Below are 20,446 nucleotides of genomic sequence, written 5' to 3' on the forward strand. Positions count from 1 at the left end.
GTACGAAGTATTCAGTCGGCATACTAACGGTTGTTTTCTTTATAGATATAGTGACCAATGTCTTTTGGGACTTTTGTTTTGTTCAGATTAGGCAATCTGGGTTAAAATATACGTTCGGTTTAAGTGTTATACCACTAAATTTGCAACAAAAACTTGTATAGTTTAAGAAATAACAATATATTTGTTTGTATTTAAATATTAAAAGGTGGCGACAGTACGACAAACTACTGATTGAATGTACTCTTGTTTATAACATGTATAAGTCAGTGACTTCTATTTTCTAGGCCGATGTACGCTGCCTCTACGTGTATTGGAATTATTTTTTATTCATGTTTATTAATATGCGATAAAAAACATTTTACCATATAGTTTTGTATCCAGATGGTTAGGTAAGAAAACAAGATATTTTTCGTCAAGGGGAAAAATGCACAAGCAATTAGATAGCTGGATTCAGTAAATGAGGACACATTAGCATTTATTTATAATTAGGTAATATATAAGGAACAATGTTAACGAGTACATGTAAACCAATATCATGTAAAACAGAATGACGCACTGATGTAATCTTTGATCTTGTATAAGGACAAACGAACAGGAATAGTCTGCTCTTTTTCTTTGAAAAATTATCATGCAATTTATGACATTAAAATTGATACTGTTGACATTTAAATTGTGCTTATTTAACAGCTTATACTTAAACACACGCCATAGTACGGTGACCAGACACAATATTTTTTTAGATTTAATCGACAAACATTCTATATGGCTATATTATATATCGTTGGATTATGAAAAATGAGTACTTTTGGAATATCGATGTCGTCAAAAAGAAATGTGGTAACAGTTTTGCATAAAATAAGGTCAAAGATCAAATTCTGTTATTATTTTTTTTCTCCATATTTTCAAAATTTGAAAATATATCCAACAATTTAGGTTTAATTCCACATACAGACATTTTTCAAATCATTAAGCAATTAATAATCTCGAAAATGTAAAAAAAAAAAAAAAGCAAGAAGAAGTCGATTTATTCTGAAAATTTACGTTTATGAAACGCTTGTTTTATATACAAATCAACACATATTCTGTTAATTTTACAGTAGTTACCTTGCCGGCTGACTTTCCCTTACTCGGTCACCGTACTTCATATGAATTCTAAAATAAAACTTTACTATCTATCCTCATACAAATACTTTTGATTTTAATTGTATTTGATATTAAGACTTCATGAAACCTGTTGGGAGTGTTGTCTTGATTTTTTTGTGTTCTTATGCGGTGTATTCAACCAATATCTGGTGAGGCCATAGCTAGCTTCTTATCATCATTTATTCTATTATTCAAAACACTGGTCATCTTGTTGGAAGTAGACTGTGCAGGTTCTATATTGCGTGACAGATGGAGGTTATTGCGCACGTAAAACTATTTCAACGAGCCATAACTATTACCTCCTATGTCGCTAGTTTTTGCTTGACTTTATTTGTACTTTTTTGTGTTGAGCCGAATATTCGTGGTTTGGTTTGTTGTACTCTCCAATTTTTATTTTAAATATATGATATCATTTTCGTTTATTTTAAGCATTGGGTCGATATTTTTATACATCCTTATATGAGCGGTACTTTGAAAATATTTACCATAAATATCAGGAATGGAAAAAGTAAATATTACTATGAGATGTGGGGTAGTCAATAAGATAATAACATTGACGTCTGGCATAAAACAATTTAAGCCTGGTAACTACGATGAGTTTATTCTATTTTATAGAATTAAACATGCTAAGGTGTTTTTTAATCAATGTAATTTTCGCGTATTCATAGTTAACATTAAGCATGCTTAGCTTTAAATTAAAATTGTGTGTTTATGTAATAGCAAATAATCTAATCCATCAGTAAATTGTTTCCCCTTAGTCAGTAAATTGATCCCCTTAGTCTGTTACCTGGGTAAGAAAGAACATGTTCTTAATTCTATTAGAACTTAAGTATCGGACCAGCTTTTCCTATGCAATATGACAAAAGCACAATGTCTGCCCACAATCCAATAAACTATTCTTTTACATAGGCGTTTAAAAAGACGGAACTCTATCCCGGTTGTTTCAAGTCACAGACCTTGGTTATTTGATTCATTGTTATTTTGATCTCGTCCTGCTTATGCATTTAATATTTGCCACCGATGACCAAGTTTTTATGTACAAAATATAGTTTACACAGAATCAAAGGCTAAACTACAACAAAAGATCTCATCGATGTGTAAAATATACAATCTTCTTTTTAAATTTTTTAAAGATTGAAACCAAAAGATTGTGCTAAATTAGGCTAATGCCATCTAAGCATCGAAAGAAAAACATAAACTGCTGACTTCTTGAAAGGTGATACCCTCAAAGACAAATCTCAAAGTGTCATAGACCAAGTGTTAGTTAAACCCATTAAAGATCCCCAGATAAAGTACATTGACGCATGTCTTGTTTGTAGGTAAAGCTTGATTTAAAACAGTCAGAAGGCTTAATTCATTAAGAAGTTAACGAGCACTGCGCATTAAACTACGAAATTCAGTAATAATTGATTGATGTATACATTCATTTCTAAAGATTACATTACTTAGTATCCTAGTTGATGAATTACACAGTATTATATCTAAAACTTACGACAGTAATTATATATTAAATACATATTATCATAGGCGAGTGACAGTTTTCATAAAGACGCTTAGTTAACGACTTAAATGCACCCACCTAACATACGGCTATGTCATATATCATTCGAAAGCTTATTAACTGTACTTTCTGATTTGCCCCGTCGTCAAAAACTCGTACAGTGCAATTTTCAATAAATCAAGGTCAAATGTCAAAACGATTTTTTTTTTACTAAAAATATCTGAACCTTAGAAAATAAAATATCAGCAGTCCAAATCCAATGGAAGTTTTAAATACTGATTGCGCAATATTAACAAAATAGTGTATTTCTTGAAAAAAAAACTTTCCAAAATGATTGAATTGCAATATAAGCTAAATCATTCCCGAGGTTTCAACATTTATATGTCAAAAATAGAAATAGATTTACCATAGGCCAGGGGAATTTTTCATCATTTTTAGCTACAAGTAAAACGACATAAGTCTGAATGCTGTCTTCTCGTTAAGACTTTGCAGTTGCCCAATAAACTCATTCTGCAAATAGGGATCATTTAACTTTTTTCGGGTAGATAATGTTAACAATGTCGGCAGAAAAAGATTAACGATATTCGAAAAATAGAGGTAATAGAAGGACTTTAAGGAACAAACAAGGTATATTAAGTAAAAATTTGGTTTTCTGAATGAAAAGACATGTAACAAAGTTTATTCTCGTTCAATTGTGTAATGAAAACTGTTTTAACATGCGCTTTTCAATAACAAATCCGGCGAATGCCTTTTAATTTAAGCCCATATTTTGTATACGCGGTTTTATTAAATATAACTGAAAATTAAAACATAGTGGAAGATGGAATGCCCTTCCTGCGCAATTGTAATCAACATAGTGTTTAGGTAGTGTTTGCACATTTCGATGAAGTGTTTTAAGGAGTGTTTACAAATCTGAAATTTACTTGATAATACTCGAATGTAGTCTGAACAATACTTAATAGTCTGAACTTGTACTATACCAGTTCTTAACCATTTTATACGAGTCTTAACCATGCTCGACCTTGTTTGAACCATACCAGACCTAGTCTGAACCATACCAGACCTAGTCTGAACCATTCCCGACCAAGTCTTAAACATCCTAGACCTATTCTTTGTATTTAATATCTATTAACTGAATTATATCAATTAAGGAAATGTTTTTAAAAAAATGAAATTTGAACAACTTGAAATTAAATATGCATTCAATATAGTATTGAAATTAAAATTTCACAATAATCAATCATAATATAACTTCACCACAATATTCCTCGACAATAACATAATTATATAGATCAACATTTAAAATATAAATAAAACAAGCTGATACAATAATCTCAAAAATGAATTGTGACTAATATTTCAAAGTTATTCAAATAAAATAAAAATTCAGAAGTATTTTATGTTAACTGGACTATTTTCTCCATTAACTTAAGCCTAGTATAGATTTATGGTGTCTGTTGAGATTTGTTAAAAATGCAGTAAATATTTTTTTTTTATCAATTATAAATAAAATAGTATATTAAACAACCTAATAAATTTAAAAAAAAAAAAAGACTTTTGTTTTATTCTTTTAAACCAAAAATTTAATATAATCATGATAATAGAATTTCCATAGCAATCCTTGATAACCTTTTTAAAAAGGGAAATTTGTTCCAAAGTAACAGTAAAAATCTTTGCAATTAAATATAAGTAGTTTTTTGTCAAATTAAAGACATGGCATTTTAATATGGTTTTTTACACAAAACAAATGTCAAGATTTTACAAATCAATTAAAGATTTCTTCTTCAAACTTATTTAAATCTAAAATTAAATAGTTGACACAGCATAGGTTTCTGACACAGAATGAATGTGGTCTAATGAACTTCAAATTTTTTTTTTTGCCTTTGAGCAATTCACTATGCTGTTGAATATTAATCCTCTCAAAAAAATGTTTGAAGAAATTTTCTTTTTATTTATGAAATCTGAAATGAGAAAAATTTAACCCCCCTCCCCATTTTTTTCACATCCCCGTTTCCCTTTTTTCCAAAACTGATATCAATTCAAATTTCTAATGGAGTTTGCAACAATAACTACTCTTTTACATACATCATAAAATATTAAAATGTAAAATAAAGTGCTTGTTATCACTGAATGGTAAAGATTGGTTGGTAGTACATGTAAAAGTGAATATACATTGTTTATTGTATAAAACAATAAAAAAAACTTCATCAGCAACACTTTATATTGGCAAATTTCCAATGAAGTTATTTACATAAAGTTATTGGCAAATAAAAATAGAAAATGACATCATAGTCATGTCTGGCAAATGTCCAACATACATTATTCTAAAAACATTTTAGATAAGATAAGGAAAACAAGCTTCATCAGCAACATTTTATATTGGCAAATTTCCAATGAAGTTATTTACATAAAGTTATTGGCAAATAAAAATAGAAAATGACATCATAGTCATGTCTGGCAAATTCCCAACATATATTATCAACTACTATTCTATACAAAGAAAGATAACTCCAATTGAAAATTAATTGCTATTGCACAATATTGTGCAATTAGATATTTCTTGCTATTGTGCAATACTGTGCAATTGAAAATTTCTTGCTATTGCACAATACTTGATATGGAATCCTGATTTGGACCAACTTGAAAACTGGGCCCATAATCAAAAATCAAAGTACATGTTTAGATAAAGCATATCAAATAAGCCCAAGAATTTAATTTTTGTTAAAATCAAACTTAGTTTAATTTTGGACCCTTTGGACCTTAATGTAGACCAATTTGAAAACTGGACCAAAAATTAAGAATCTACATACACAGTTAGATTTGGCATATCAAAGAACCCATTTATTCAATTTTTGATGAAATCAAACAAAGTTTAATTTTGGACCCTCATTTGGACCAACTTGAAAACTAGGCCAATAATTAAAAATCTAAGTACATTTAAAAATTCAGCATATCAAAGAACCCCAAGGATTAAATTTTTGTTAAAATCAAACTAAGTTTAATTTTGGACCCTTTGGACCTTAATGTAGACCAATTTGAAAACTGGACCAAAAATTAAGAATCTACATACATAGTTAGATTCGGCATATCAAAGAACCCCAATTATTCAATTTTTGATGAAATCACACAAAGTTCAATTTTGGACCCTTTGGGCCCCTTATTCCTAAACTGTTATGACCAAAACTCCCAAAATCAAACCCAACCTTCCTTTTATGGTCATAAACCTTGTGTTTAAATTTCATAGATTTCTATTTACTTATACTAAGGTTATGGTGCAAAAAAAAAAATAATGCTTATTTGGGCCCCTTTTTGGCCCCTAATTCATAAACTGTTATGACCTCAACTCCAAAAATCAATCCCAACCTTTCTTTTGTGGTCATAAACCTTGTGTTTAAATTTCATTGATTTCTATTTACTTATACTAAAGTTATTGTGCGAAAACCAAGAATAATGCTTATTTGGGCCCTTTTTTGGCCCTTAATTCCTAAACTGCTTGAACCAAAACTCCCAAAATCAATCCCAACCGTCCTTTTGTGGTCATAAACCTTGTGTCAAAATTTCATAGATTTCTATTCACTTAATCTAAAGTTATAGTGCGAAAACCAAGAAAATGCTTATTTGGGCCCTTTTTGGCCCCTAATTCCTAAAATGTTGGGACCAAAACTCCCAAAATCAATCCCAACCTTCCTTTTGTGGTCATAAACCTTGTGTTAAAATTTCATTGATTTCTATTCTTTTTTACTAAAGTTAGAGTGCGAAAAAGTATTCGGACGACGACGACGACGACGCCAACGTGATAGCAATATACGACCAAAAAATTAAAATTTTTGCGGTCGTATAAAAATATTATTGTTACATTGGAGACTAATTGCCGGAATGCAAAGTTGGGTGAGGAACCGAATAATTACAAATGTAACAATAATTACTGAGGCTACGGTTACATTACGTTATTATTACATGAAAAACAGCAATGTACGCTAGATTGATTAAACTTAAATCTTCTATAGTTGTATTGCTTCATTCTTTCATATGTACTAAACAATACTTGTAATTTAATACTGATAAATAATAAAATATTATTATTCAACAAATGGTGTACAACTTGAATAGTTTTACTACGTATTATTGGTTTTGATGTTCTTAAAGATACTACTCAAGATTAGGAGTGTGACTGTCAAAGGCGAAAAATATAGTTCAATGGTTTCACTTTTTTAAAGTATTTAACTGCACACCTACTCTTGTTACTGTCATTTTACTTTGGACTAATTTTGTTTATGGTGAAAAAATAAAACTTGGGATGCTGAAACAATATCAAGACATACATTTCATACAGCTTTATAACTTGACGCAAATTGATAATCAAAAGCAAAGTTTGCTAACTGTAACTTAAATAATAAGAAATTCTGTATGTACACGTATCCATGGAGGACGTAATTTCGTTCATCAAAAATGAGTCGGACTTTAAAAACAACTTACTGGATTTGTAGAAATTGTCATTGTAAAAAAAAATTACAGTAAATAAATTGTATTTTATTAATGTATGTAATAAATGTCCTCAACTGTTATTATTTAGTACATATTACTAGTCCCATCGTACATTGCTTTTTTTCATGTAACAATAACGCAATGTAACCGTAGCCTCAATAATTATTGTTACATTCGTAATTTAACCGGTCTTTACCCAACCATGCATTCCGGCATTTAGTCTCCAATGTAACAATAATATTTTTATTATTGTTACATTTCCATGTAACCGTAGCCAGGGCCTCCATATTAGTCAAGATCCATAAGTAAAAGTAATATTAATAAATGAAATAATTTTGTCGTTCAAAATATGATGTTTTACATAACCACAGAGTCACTTCAAACGAATATCTCAAAAAACTGACTTAACAGTACAAGTAATATTAATAAAGACAAATAAAATAATACTATTTAGTGCGAGAACATCATATATAGCGAAAATTGAAGTTAAAAATGTGTTAAACCTTACATCTTCGAAAAAAAATGTAAATTGTTGTGTTTAGTCAATCGTTGAGTATTGCTTACATAGAACAAAGCAGCGTCTACTTATAACTGGTACATGGCAACTAACAACTGACTAAGAGATTTAAAACCTTTCTATTGAAAGTTAATTTTTATAAAGCCGACATGAATTAAAGAATTTATTGTTTTTTAATACAATAAAATTGGGGCAAAACTCTAGATCTCTGACCAAAAAAAAAACACGCTTTTTTCTAAACGTCATATGGTAATAAAAGCGGTGGTATAATTGCCCAATTAAAATGTCATTCTCCTTTTTTTATATTACCAGTCTGGAAATCAGTAATTGAAAAATCTGTTATAGAAAACTTGCATATGCAATTTTGTAAAATAATTTTGAGTGTTAAAAAAAGTACTGCTCATTGTATGATTTATGGAGAATTGGGTAGAATACCATTACATATTCTTATTAGAGCTAGAATGGTTGGTTTCTGGCAACGTATCATGTGTGGTAAAAGAGAAAAAAATTCATATACACTGTATTCTATATTGTATCAGCTTAGTAAAAGGGGTATCTACCACTCTAAATGGTTGTTAGAAATTAAAAATATTTTATATGAATGTGGATTTAATTTGATGTGGGATAATCAAATAATTGCTAAATCTGATAATATTAGTAAGAATGTCAAGAAATGTTTAAGTAATAAATTTATGTTGAACTGGAATAATAATGTTATGAATTCTGCAAAATGTCTTAATTACAGAATATACAAGTCTGATTTTTGTTTTGAGAAATATTTAACTGTGTTACCATCTGATCTAAGAATGTATTTATGTAAATTCCGTTGCCTTAGTAATAAATTGCCCATTGAAACGGGGAGATTTTCTAATATTGATAGATCTGAAAGACATTGTAATCTTTGTAATGCTAATGAACTTGGTGATGAGTTCCATTACTTATTCAAATGTACCTTTTTCAACAATGTTAGAGCTAAATTTTTACCTTTAGATATATGTAAAAACCCAAATGTTTTAAAATTTAAAGAATTGATGAATACATCAGATTTATTCACACTTACTGGAATAGCAAAATTTTGTAAAAGTGTTATTAAAACCTTTTAATACATGTGCTTAATCATGTTACTATATTTTGTACTTCCTGTCAAATATCTGTATTAATTATATATACTATTATTGCACCTTTGTTAACCATGTTTTAATGTAAATATGTAAATATGTTCATACTTTTATAGTTTGTTAAAAAATGTTGTACTAACATACCCCATGTGGGGGCTTTAGTGAAATAAAATGTCTTATGTCTTATGTCTTATGTTATACATTTACTCTTGAACCATACTACCAATAAATAGTTATTTGATACAGTTCATATATTTAAGGAATGACTGTAATATTTTTTCTGTCTATGAAGAAATAACATAACAAATTTGGTGCACACTGAATAACTCGCGTTCCTTGGGGAGATAACCTAAAATACTATTCTTTTGAATAAAGACTTTTTGAAACCAAAAAGCGATTATCTCCCCTTCCTACAAACATATTGCAATTTCAAATATTTTACTGAATATGAAATTTTTTTATTCACATAATGTGTGATTCTTATAAATATAGAATACTTTTCGAAAGAAAAACTCTATAAAAGCTTAGTTTTGACATTTTTATAGCAATTCAAAATAAAACAGTTCACCTTTAGTATGGTAATATGGCTGTAATATAACTATACAGATTGATAGACTGATTTAGGAATTACATCAATACAGTGGAGTTACAGACTTATAGGATTGAAAGTATGATTTATTTTATCACTTTGCACTTTCACATTTTGGCTGAACAGTTTGTTCAAATTTTTGACCAGTTGAACAATTTGATTTAATAAAACAAATTGCAATTGGGTCAAAATTTTGAATGAGTTGCAATTGGTGAATAGCAACGCTAACAGTCAAGTCACTGAAAATTTAGTGTGTGCTTTGCATTCAGGCTTGCGTTGCTTTACTCCGAGGCCGAAGCAATTCAACCAATCGGGGAATATTATGTTGGGACAAACCTCTTTTTTACTGCAGGTTTTGCATATTTAAAACGGAATTATAGAAAAATGAAATATTGTCAGTAGATACAAAACCGAAAATGATAAACACTTTTAGCAAAAGATGAATTGGATCGGGGTTCTGTGTATTCATATTACTTGTACAACTCTCCGTACTCTTGGGGAGCGTGTTCTTTACTGCTTTACATCGAGGCCACAGTAGAAACACCAATCGGGAAGAGTTTATTTGGGGCATGTAACCTATTTTAACTACAGGTTTTAGAAAAGTTTAATCGAAATTATAGAAAAATGGAATGTTGTTAGTACATACAAAACAGAAAATGATGAATACGTTTAGCAAAAGATAAATTGGATCGGGGTTCTGTGTATTCACATTTTCTGTACAACTCTCCTTACTGATGTCATATTTGGGAATTCTGTGACCTAAATGGTTCGGGAAAATCAATGTTTGTATATACAGTATAATAATAAGGCATCGAATATAACGAAAATACATATAAATTCACGTCTATTAGACGTTTTCTATTTGATTGTTGGACAGTAGTTACTTGTATCGTATGATTGACTGTGAGTCGAGTCAATGCCAAAAAGGACATTGATTTAAATAATTAAAGGTAACCGTGCACCGGTCTGTTCACCACAGTGTCCAGTTATTTTTTTCTCTCTATAAGTCAGATTATTCTGGTCAAGACTTCGATGAAGCACCTATTATCTGCTATCGGGACCATTTTTGAAAGGACATAGTGATATCGGCGATACAATGTTTGGTATTTATCAGTCCTTCGCATAAACAAAGTATTTTTTTATTTCATTGTATTAAGTGAAAGTGGAAGCACAGCTTGACTGCAACCATATTTTAGAAAAGAATAAAAGTGTACAACACCTCCATGAATGTCAGAAAGCAATATTGGTCCCTTTCGAAACTTCGTTTTTATTTTAGTGCCTTTCTTTTTGTGCTGTCTAAGCTGATGAAACTCCAAGATCTTTAAATAGCTGAGCAATCATACTGGTTTGTCAATAGTTGTCACCTTAGATTTCTTGTTAAAGTTATTTCCCTAAATATGCTACTAGACAACTAAAGATCAAATTAGCCAAGAGTTTAGAACTTTTTAAAGTTTACCAACATTTGAATTCAAACCGTACCTGATGGCGTTTCTGATAGTCAATCAAGTTTTCTGTGACTTTGTGTTTTCGGTTTCGTTTTGATTTGATTTCTGTCATGGTGTTATCGATATTGTTAAGTCTTATAGTCTAATTCACTTTCGTTTCAATGTTATACTTAACATTGAGCGTGCATCTAGATATATAGTATATCTGAATGCTATGTTTCCGATTTAAAAATGTACCAATTACAATTTTTGTAGTATGTGTCATCGAAAACTTTTTTCAATACGAAAGCATGTCGAATTTGGTAAGAATTTTAAAACTGTTTCGATTTTAAATAAACACGTAATTGCGTCTTTATATATATATGAGATAAATATCCATAATACAATTCAAACGGGTATGTCAGTGCATCACCCTCTTATATTCTAATATAAATATATGGACAGTAAATCTAAGACATGAAATAACCCCTTTATTTTCAAACACAACTGTAAGATAACATATATGTATACAACTCAATCAGTATAACACTTCCTGCTGTTTATATGGCATAGCATAAACAATATATCAGGTATCTCTGACCTGATGCCGGTTTATCACAGTCAACAAATAACTAAGCAAAAAGACAATTAAAATTTCCCTTTGTGATCCTATTTTTTGTCTTCAATTTCATGGCAAATTGTTTTATACTAACGAAATATTACGGTTAAAGATTTGAAATATTTGGTTTTTGTAAAATGACTGCAATTTCCTCATTCAAATAGCCATCCCATCGATCACATAGTTTCTACGAGCAATCTTAAATTATCTTCATTTAAAAGTCACACAAATAATACTGTCAAAGAGTATACACTGTGATATGTATATATATGTCCGAAAATATTTCACAAATCATTGTAGAAACCTCTTCCCATTCCAGTCTGTCAAGTCCACATCCTATTTTAGGCATTGCCAATCTATGTACTTTATTTTTTACACAATGCACTTTTAGTTCCTTCAGACTCGCCCTGAGAGTGTCATATGTAGGTTTTCCGGTAGCCTTTACCTTAGTAATCAAGTAATACACAAAACGCTTCTGCTTTTTCAATACAGCAACCTCTCCTGTCTTCTTCCCTGAATAACATATTCATGTTTATCTCATTCAACTTATCAAGTTTATACAACATCACCAACTTAAGTAAGCAAGCAACTATCTTTCTTCAGACAGTAGTCTTACAGTTTTTTTATGATTTTCTGATAAAACTCCTGTTTTAACAGTCTTATAACTAAAATTTTAATTAGCAAATGTCAAATGTAAATTCTTGTGTTTCATTTTAAATAGTACGCAGTAATGTGTATATTAGTATCCGAGAAAATTTCATAGATCATATCGGTGACTTTATCCCAATCTAAACGATCAAGGCCACAACCTATTTTGGGCATGGATAAATTGTGTATGTTATTCTCAATACACTGTTTCTTCAGATCTTTCAGACAAGAACCCATACTAGCATAAGAAGGTTTCCCTGGACCTTTGGGCTTGGTGATGAGGTAAAAGATAAACCTATTTTTCTTTATCTTGACTGCTACTTTTCCAGTCTTCTTACCTATGAACATAATTATAAAGACTAGTCATGATTACATCTTTAACCATCTTCGCTAGCCAAGGGTTACGATCCACTCTTGTTCTCTTCACCCTAGGCAGATTAAGTCAACATTTGTGATAAAGATGTTGCGCCATCAATCGGAAGATTACAATCACGCCCATTCCGAATATATTATTCTTGACCAATGGTAGCACTTGGACTCTTTAATTTCGAGGTAAAAACATGGTAGTGTCTAGATTATACACACTTCGTAAAGCCGGAAACGAAAATATACGTCAAAATTCATGCATTTGTGCATGAAATATACACAGGAACTTCTTTTAGTTGATTAAAAACATTCAAGTTGTCACAAAATATAGTCGTATGTTTAGGGATGTAAAGACTTGTTGCTCAATAAACATGTGGCAATTGTTTACAAACACTTTCTACATGATTTGCACGTGATCATGTTATAGGTGCTTTTTGATTGGATGCAGCGAGTTTCGACTGCAACCAATAAAAATCCTTACCTTGTGTCTCTGAAATTTTATCTCAATCCGCCAAGGGTGAATAGAACGGGAGTGGATCGTAACCGTTGGCTAGCAAAGATGATCTTTAACTAACCAAACGTATTTCAAAAATATGTTTCCCTCATAAAACAGCATCAAATAAAACCTATGGATCCAGTTTACAAAATAATTATTCCAGTATATGCATTAACTGTTGAAACGCAAATAGCGCAAACATCGAAACTGAAAACGACAGGCCCTACGGTCATAAAACTTTTGAGCAAGCTTTTTGTACTCGGACTCGAGAATCAACCAATCAAAATACAGGATTTGGTGTTTCGAGCATGATTTTTGTGCTCCAAGCACTAAGCAAAGTTTTATGACTTCAACCCCAGGTGTTATTCAACTCACGAAATAAAGTCATGTTTTTGTTAATAGCTAGCATATTGCAGAAGGTTCAATAAATATATAGACAAAGATTTGATTGATAAGGAATGATTATCAAGGGTTTTATAAACATTGCACTGGCTAAAGTGATTGTTATTTGGAGACTATAATTGCTGAAAAAGGATATACACAACTTTTGACAAGCCTAAGTCTATAGTTCAGTTCAGTTGTGGTCTTCATGTGTTTGTCTATTTTGTATCTATTTATTCTAATGTACTGTGATTCATACCATTTATTCGACATGGGAGAGGTGGCGAATGATACCAATTAGACATTTTAAAAACTCACAAGTCAATAATATACTGGCAATGTCATGGCATAATAAAACACCCACAATAAGACATTCAAACTCGTAAGTAAAAAATTTACTGGCAATGTCATGGCATAATAAAACACTCACAATAAGACATTCAAACTCGTAAGTCAAAACTATACTGGCAATGTCATGGCATAATAAAACACCCACAATAAGACATTCAAACTCGTAAGCCAAAAATATACTGGCAATGTCATGGCATAATAAAACACCCACAATAAGACATTCAAACTCGTAAGTCAAAAATATACTGGCAATGTCATGGCATAATAAAACACCCACAATAAGACATTCAAACTCGTAAGTCAAAAATATACTGGCAATGTCATGGCATAATAAAACACCCACAATAAGACATTCAAACTCGTAAGTAAAAAATATACTGGCAATGTCATGGTATAATAAAACACCGACAATAAGACATTCAAACTCGTAAGTCAAAAATATACTGGCAATGTCATGGCATAATAAAACACTCACAATAAGACATTCAAACTCGTAAGTCAAAAATATACTGGCAATGTCATGGCATAATAAAACACCCACAATAAGACATTCAAACTCGTAAGTCAAAAATATACTGGCAATGTCATGGCATAATAAAACACCCACAATAAGACATTCAAACTCGTAAGTCAAAAATATACTGGCAATATCATGGCATAATAAAACACCTAAATACAAACAATAGTATACACAAGAGTGCTCACGCTGAAATGTCTCGCCTTCTATACTAATCATTTGATATTATGTTGATAGTCCTAAGTATAAAGCTAAGCTTTATTACAACTGTCACATAAACCTAACATTAACCAAGATAACTAAACAAAGACCAATGAACCCTGAAAATGAGGTCAAGGTCAGATAAACCATGCAAGGCAGACATGTACAGCTAACAATGCTTCTATACAACATATATAATTGACCCATTACTTATAGTTTAAGAAAAATAGACCCAACACAATAACTTAACACTGTGCAATGAACCGTGAAAATGAGGTCACGGTCAAATAAAACCTGCGCGACTGACATAAAGATCATAAAATATTTCCATACACCAAATATAGTTGACCTATGGCATATACTATTAGATAAAAAGACCAAAACTCAAAAACTTAACTTTGACCACTGAACCTTAAAATGAGGTCAACTTGTCACATGGCATCTGCCCGCTAGACATGCACACCTTACAATCATTCCATACAACAAATATAGTAGACCTATTACATATAGTATGAGAAAAACAGACCAAAACACAAAAATTTAACTATAACCACTGAACCATGAAAATGAGGTCAAGGTCAGATGACACCTGCCAGTGGACATGTACACCTTATAGTCCTTCCATACACCGAATATACTAGCCCTATTGCTTATAGTATCTGAGATATGGACTTGACCACTAAAACTTAACCTTGTTCACTGATCCATGAAATGAGGTCGAGGTCAAGTGAAAACTGTCTGACAGACATGAGGACCTTGCAAGGTATGCACATATATAATATCATATTACTTATAATAAGAGAGAATTCAACATTACAAAAAATTTTTTTTTCAAGTGGTCGCTGAACCATGAAAATGAGGTGAAGGACATTGGACATGTGACTGACGGAAACTTCGTAACATGAAGCATCTATATACAAAGTATGAAGCATCCAGGTCTTCAACCTTCTAAAATATAAAGCTTTTAAGAAGTGAGCTTACGCCGCCGCCGCCGCCGGATCACTATCCCTATGTCGAGCTTTCTGCAACAAAAGTTGCTGGCTCGACAAAAACACAACACAACATAGAAAACTACAAACTGATCAACACAAACCCCACTAAGAACCATGGTTGATTTCGGGTGTTCCGAAAGGGTTTGCAGATCCTCATCCACATGTGGTACCTGTCGTGTTGCTCAATCGTGGTAATTTTCATATTTTTTCAACATTAAAATGCCATCATTTATCGGGAACTTTAAATATGATATATTAACAATTATCTAAATGTGAAATGTTTTGTAAATATCTGTCTGATCAGCCAACATTATGGCTGGATAGCTGGGTAATGATTGTTTTAATGTATATTTTAAATTGAATAATGTTAAATAAGAATGTGACACATTAATAAAATAAAATCTATATAGTGTTTTGAAACCACTGTATGTCTGATATATAAATATTTGCAAATATATGCGTATTTCTGTAAATATTGTGCATCTTCTCTTTATCTGTAATGATTATGGGAATTAAGATATTGTCATTGTCAGAGAGTTATAATAGTAATTGTTAACCTTCTAACAACTATTTCTATGTAATGTCAAAATGTACCCACAATGCAATTAAAAGTGCAATGTTATTATCTTGTTTGTTAGCGCTGGTTGTGTAGAATTAGTGTAAGCAGTTCCAAATATAATTACTTGAATAGGAGTGCACAGCCCATATCTAGAGTACTATTATTCTTGCATAAAAAAAATAATCATTACACTAATCGGTATTCAATTTATGTGATTCCTTGATGATGAATCATGTTTTTGTTTACAATTTCTGTTGTTGCTTTAACCTTGGCCACAAAAATTGTATGTATGACTTTGTGTTCATGGTAACTATCATTATAATAAGCAATAGAGTATATAAACATATGTAAACACAAATTTGCTTAATTATAAAGCATAAATGGCAATATACACGTCAAATACCGGTAAATAGACCACTAAACGGGGTGCATTTATAGCAGTACTAAGTTTATCATATCATTCAAAAGATGTTTGGAACAAAAAGTGATTGTTTTACCTTGTGACATAAGCTCTCCAACTCCACCAAATTTCTTTTTAAATAAGACAGCAATCCCTTTGCCCATTCTGAGATCTTCACTGACGCAATGAGCTAAAGCGTCAGTTTCCGGACAATCAAATAAATCACCCTTCTTTTCTTCAAAACTGAAACCCTGTAAAATTATTTACACCGAATAGTTTGAAAATCAAATGAACGATTTAAAACTTGCTATTAAACATGATTTAAAACTACAACGATTTTCTCTTTCAGAAGTGTGCTTTGTTTTTCAAGAAATTTTCGTTTCTGTTTCAATGTTCTTTCAAGTGTATTAAATTATTTCCTACACCATCTTATAAATTTTTCTTTGCTTTTAATGTTCCTCTTGAAACACTAAACTCCTACTGATTTGTCTGTAAAATTCGACTCACCTTGTTTATGACACTATAAAATGCGATTATAAGCACCAAATTTTTAAGTGTCATCAAGGGTGCAACTTTAGTAAAGGAGGAAAGGTTCACTCTTTCATAGAAACTAAGTTCACTTCTGCGTTAGAGGGTCGTGTTCTTTTCCTTTAACTTTCTGTGGTACACTTGTCAATGTCTTTGACATTTTTATGGGTAACGATCTTGTCTATGATCCTTCGTTTTCATTGAGAACGCATTTGTTGTCACTAAACTTGTTTTAGTTTCGAGTAGGTTTGACATAATTCTATTTGATCTTCTTGTCAATGATCAATTTCTCACAGTGAAATAATTTCCTCAGGAAAACATCTTACCATATCATATGTAATATTTTTTCCGTCGGATCATTTATTTTCAGATGATTGTCATCTGTTAATGTATTGCCTGATAAATATGTACCACTGCCTTTAAGTGTATTTTCATTAAATGTTATTTAATAACTTATAACTCAGATATTTGACATGTGTTGCACATATACAGGGGGGGAACAATATTTAATGTTTGTGACTAGCCAAATTCTTTATCGTAGCTCAATACGCAGGAAAGGCTTGCCGGAGAAAATCGCTATCGTATAATTGAAAGGTATAGCTATTGAGCCTAATCTGCATTTTGTTGAAACTCTATGGCTGTCCTTTGTGTGGATTGTGCTCATGGGGATTTGACGCCAACTCTAGAGTTTCGCATTTGTATAGAAGGAGGTGTGGGGTATATATTGAAGATCCGGCTTACAAGTAAAATGCTTAGCTAGCTATAAAAGCAGGTTTAATCCACTATTTTCTACATAAGAAAAGGCCTGTACCAAGTCAGGAATATGACAGTTGTTATCCATTCGTTTGATGTGTTTCAGCATTTGGTTTTGCTATTTGATAAGGGACTTTCCGTTTTGAATTTTCCTCGGAGTTTGGTATTTTTGTTATTTTACTTGTGACCGGGTATGGCTCTGCTGTTTATATCACACTGTTACAAGATGGCGGAAAACCTCGATCGACCTCTACTTTCAATGGTCGATCTTCTTGATACTCAAACCCTCCTTAAAAACGACATGGGTGTGTATATAAATAATTAATATTTGCTTCTTGTTCTTCTAATATTGTGCAAGGTTGTGTTATGTAAATCAAGTTTTAAATACATTTGCATAAAAATAATCAACTTACAACATCTCCTCCGCCTTCTGCCATTGATAGTTTTAATACACTTCCTCTGAAAGAAACACACATTCAAACTAAAGAAACTTCTTAAATCCTGCAGTTTACCAGATATTGAGGGGCCTTTTTTCATTCCAAGTTTTCTAACTACTGAATATTTTTCAGATTATCGTGTTACAGCATAAGCCCTACTGTGTCTTTACTCTGATTATGATGGCAGATTTATTCTTTAAAAGCTTTAGTTGCCGGTAAAGATTATAAGCAGGGTGTCGGGTCGTCTTTACCGAAAAGTTTATTAGAAAAGGTCTCAGCTTGCAATTTTTAATCGATCTTTCTTCCAGAGTAAATGCTGAGATCGAACACGTTCGACCCTTTTGAAAGTGATCAAAAAATAAGTTCAGGTATGTCGGCAATCTAATTAGATTGGTATGTCGGCTGAAAAATAAATGTGACAAGAGGCCTTGAAGAGGGCTATCGTTGTAGAAAGAAACAGTCCTGTGACATGCACACGTTAAAATCAATAACCCATGCAACTATTTTCACCTGTTTTCTATGTTCAATTCACAGGTTGAGTTTTTCATTTTGTTTAAGAACATAATTACCACACTTGTCCAGTTCTTGTAATGTTGCAGTGTAACCGCACAGAGTTGAAAAGATCACGAAAAGTTAAAAGATCGATCGAGATCGTTGTTATTTTAGAAAATATTTACACGACTCGGCAATTTTGAAATCTAATTTGACATCGATCAAAAATAATGACAAGTGTAAACACGTTCATATATTCTTCTCCGTCAATGCCTCCGTGAAAAAAAAAAATGCCGGCTATTACAATTAAATGTAACGATGAAGCAATCATTTATAAATTCATTTGCGTATAAGCCTACAGTACTAAGAATATAATTGCATAAACTTACTAAATAGGAAATAGGTTCATCTAATACTGCCTCAATTTCTATAGGTATCAAACGTTGCGCATACGTTTAGATACTGCAATATCTCAAAATTAGCTGGACCACGTTAATACCAAAATACTGACAAACCTATGACCATCTACAAAAGTTGAAGCTATGTACATATGCACACAAATAACGTAGATACATGTGTATAAAAGTTGTATACATATAAAAATAAGGGGTTGGATATGATTGCCAATGAGACCGGAGTGTCCACTGGATAACCTTTTTTTTGTATTTTGATATTCCCTTTTTTTAAACTTGCGGAACATTCAGAAGATGGAATATAAAATAAACAAAGACTGAATTCCATTTCATTTATAACTGTTTAACTTATAACTATTGATGTGTAGATTTATATATCTCACTATTACCCCTGCCATTCAAAACAAATCACTACTAGTACAGCAAGGAAAAATCTCATTCATTTTTCCCTATTTACTTTACATGTTTATTGTACATTATCATGATGATTTGAGAACGACTCGCAACAAAATAAGAAATTTTAACATTCTAGAATTCTTTATTTTTTTGCTGAAACAAACAATACAATTGAATTTATCGCCAGTTTTATTCCAGTCATGACTTGTCTTAAAACTATTCAAGTTTATCCGTACTCGGAGAAAACAATTTTGGCCATGAAAGGCACGATATTGATATGGTGAACCTTAATTTTGTAGTTGAACTGTTATTGCCGCGATTTTTGCCAAATGGTTATGATGATCGATAAAGACATAAGTGTGTTGACAATTTTGAACAAGTTATATTAAACTGTAAATAGCTAACACCAAGCACTAAACAATGCTAAACTGTGTTTTCGTGACTAGCTGAATAAATCATTTATACAAACTGGTTTCGTAGGAAAAGTTCCCAAACAAATGCCAGCAAGGCAACATATATTTATTATAAAACAGTAATGAAAAAGAAAATAATTGCCACGAGATATTCTGTAGCTAAATGCAGTTTTGAACAGAAATAACAAACACATTTTAATAAATTAGCCTCGATTGATGCATATTTTCTTGCAAATAAAACGTAAACATTGTACTGACCTGAATATGAAAATGAAAGTAGCATGAATATTGTGGAAGTTATTACATCCGGTATTGCAATCGTTTGAATAAAAGAGAGATTCAATTTTACGATAAAGTCGTAAAGAGTAACTTCCGCACAATACTTTTGAACCAGCCTCGAGCTCTGTTTGTTATATAGAAAATACATGGTGTTTATTATAATAACTATAAATGAAGAATTCTTTTCAGAGGTTGCAAATTGAAAATATGGGGGGAGGGGGAGGGGGGTTACATTATGACAGTAGGACCGCCAGTCGAAAAAAGTTATATACCAGTTAACAAATTATATGCAGTTTATGTTTGATATCCAAATTGCTTTGTTTTAAATTTAGTTTCTATAATAATACAGAGGCATAGGCACTTTAATAGTCTTAGATGCATGATTTTTTTTATAAGTTGTTAGTGGCTTTGAACTAGCTGTCAGATAA

The 20,446-nt window shown here is 31.4% G+C and overlaps 1 protein-coding gene across 1 annotated transcript; it reads right to left on the reverse strand.

Moving 5' to 3' along the window:
- Positions 1-11,254: 11,254 nt before the first annotated feature.
- Positions 11,255-20,048, reverse strand: LOC139490869 (ADP-ribose glycohydrolase OARD1-like). The gene is made up of 4 exons (XM_071277951.1): positions 19,998-20,048; positions 18,002-18,047; positions 16,405-16,558; positions 11,255-12,382 (listed from the first exon to the last, which is right to left on the reverse strand). Exons 2-4 carry the CDS (start codon positions 18,023-18,025, stop codon positions 12,105-12,107), a joined length of 456 nt encoding a protein of 151 aa, XP_071134052.1. The 5' UTR covers positions 18,026-18,047; positions 19,998-20,048; the 3' UTR covers positions 11,255-12,104.
- Positions 20,049-20,446: the final 398 nt, after the last annotated feature.

Source organism: Mytilus edulis, chromosome 10 (assembly GCF_963676685.1).
Source record: "Mytilus edulis chromosome 10, xbMytEdul2.2, whole genome shotgun sequence".
In the NCBI taxonomy this organism is placed as follows: domain Eukaryota; kingdom Metazoa; phylum Mollusca; class Bivalvia; order Mytilida; family Mytilidae; genus Mytilus; species Mytilus edulis.

Excerpts from the sequence above, each read along its gene's own strand:
- LOC139490869 (XM_071277951.1), bottom strand. The coding sequence starts at position 18,025 with ATGGCAGAAGGCGGAGGAGATGTT. Across the intron at positions 16,559-18,001 it reads CAGAAGGCGGAGGAGATGTT|GGTTTCAGTTTTGAAGAAAA; the intron begins GTAAGTTGATTA and ends ATAATTTTACAG. Across the intron at positions 12,383-16,404 it reads TGGAGAGCTTATGTCACAAG|GTAAGAAGACTGGAAAAGTA; the intron begins GTAAAACAATCA and ends TTATGTTCATAG.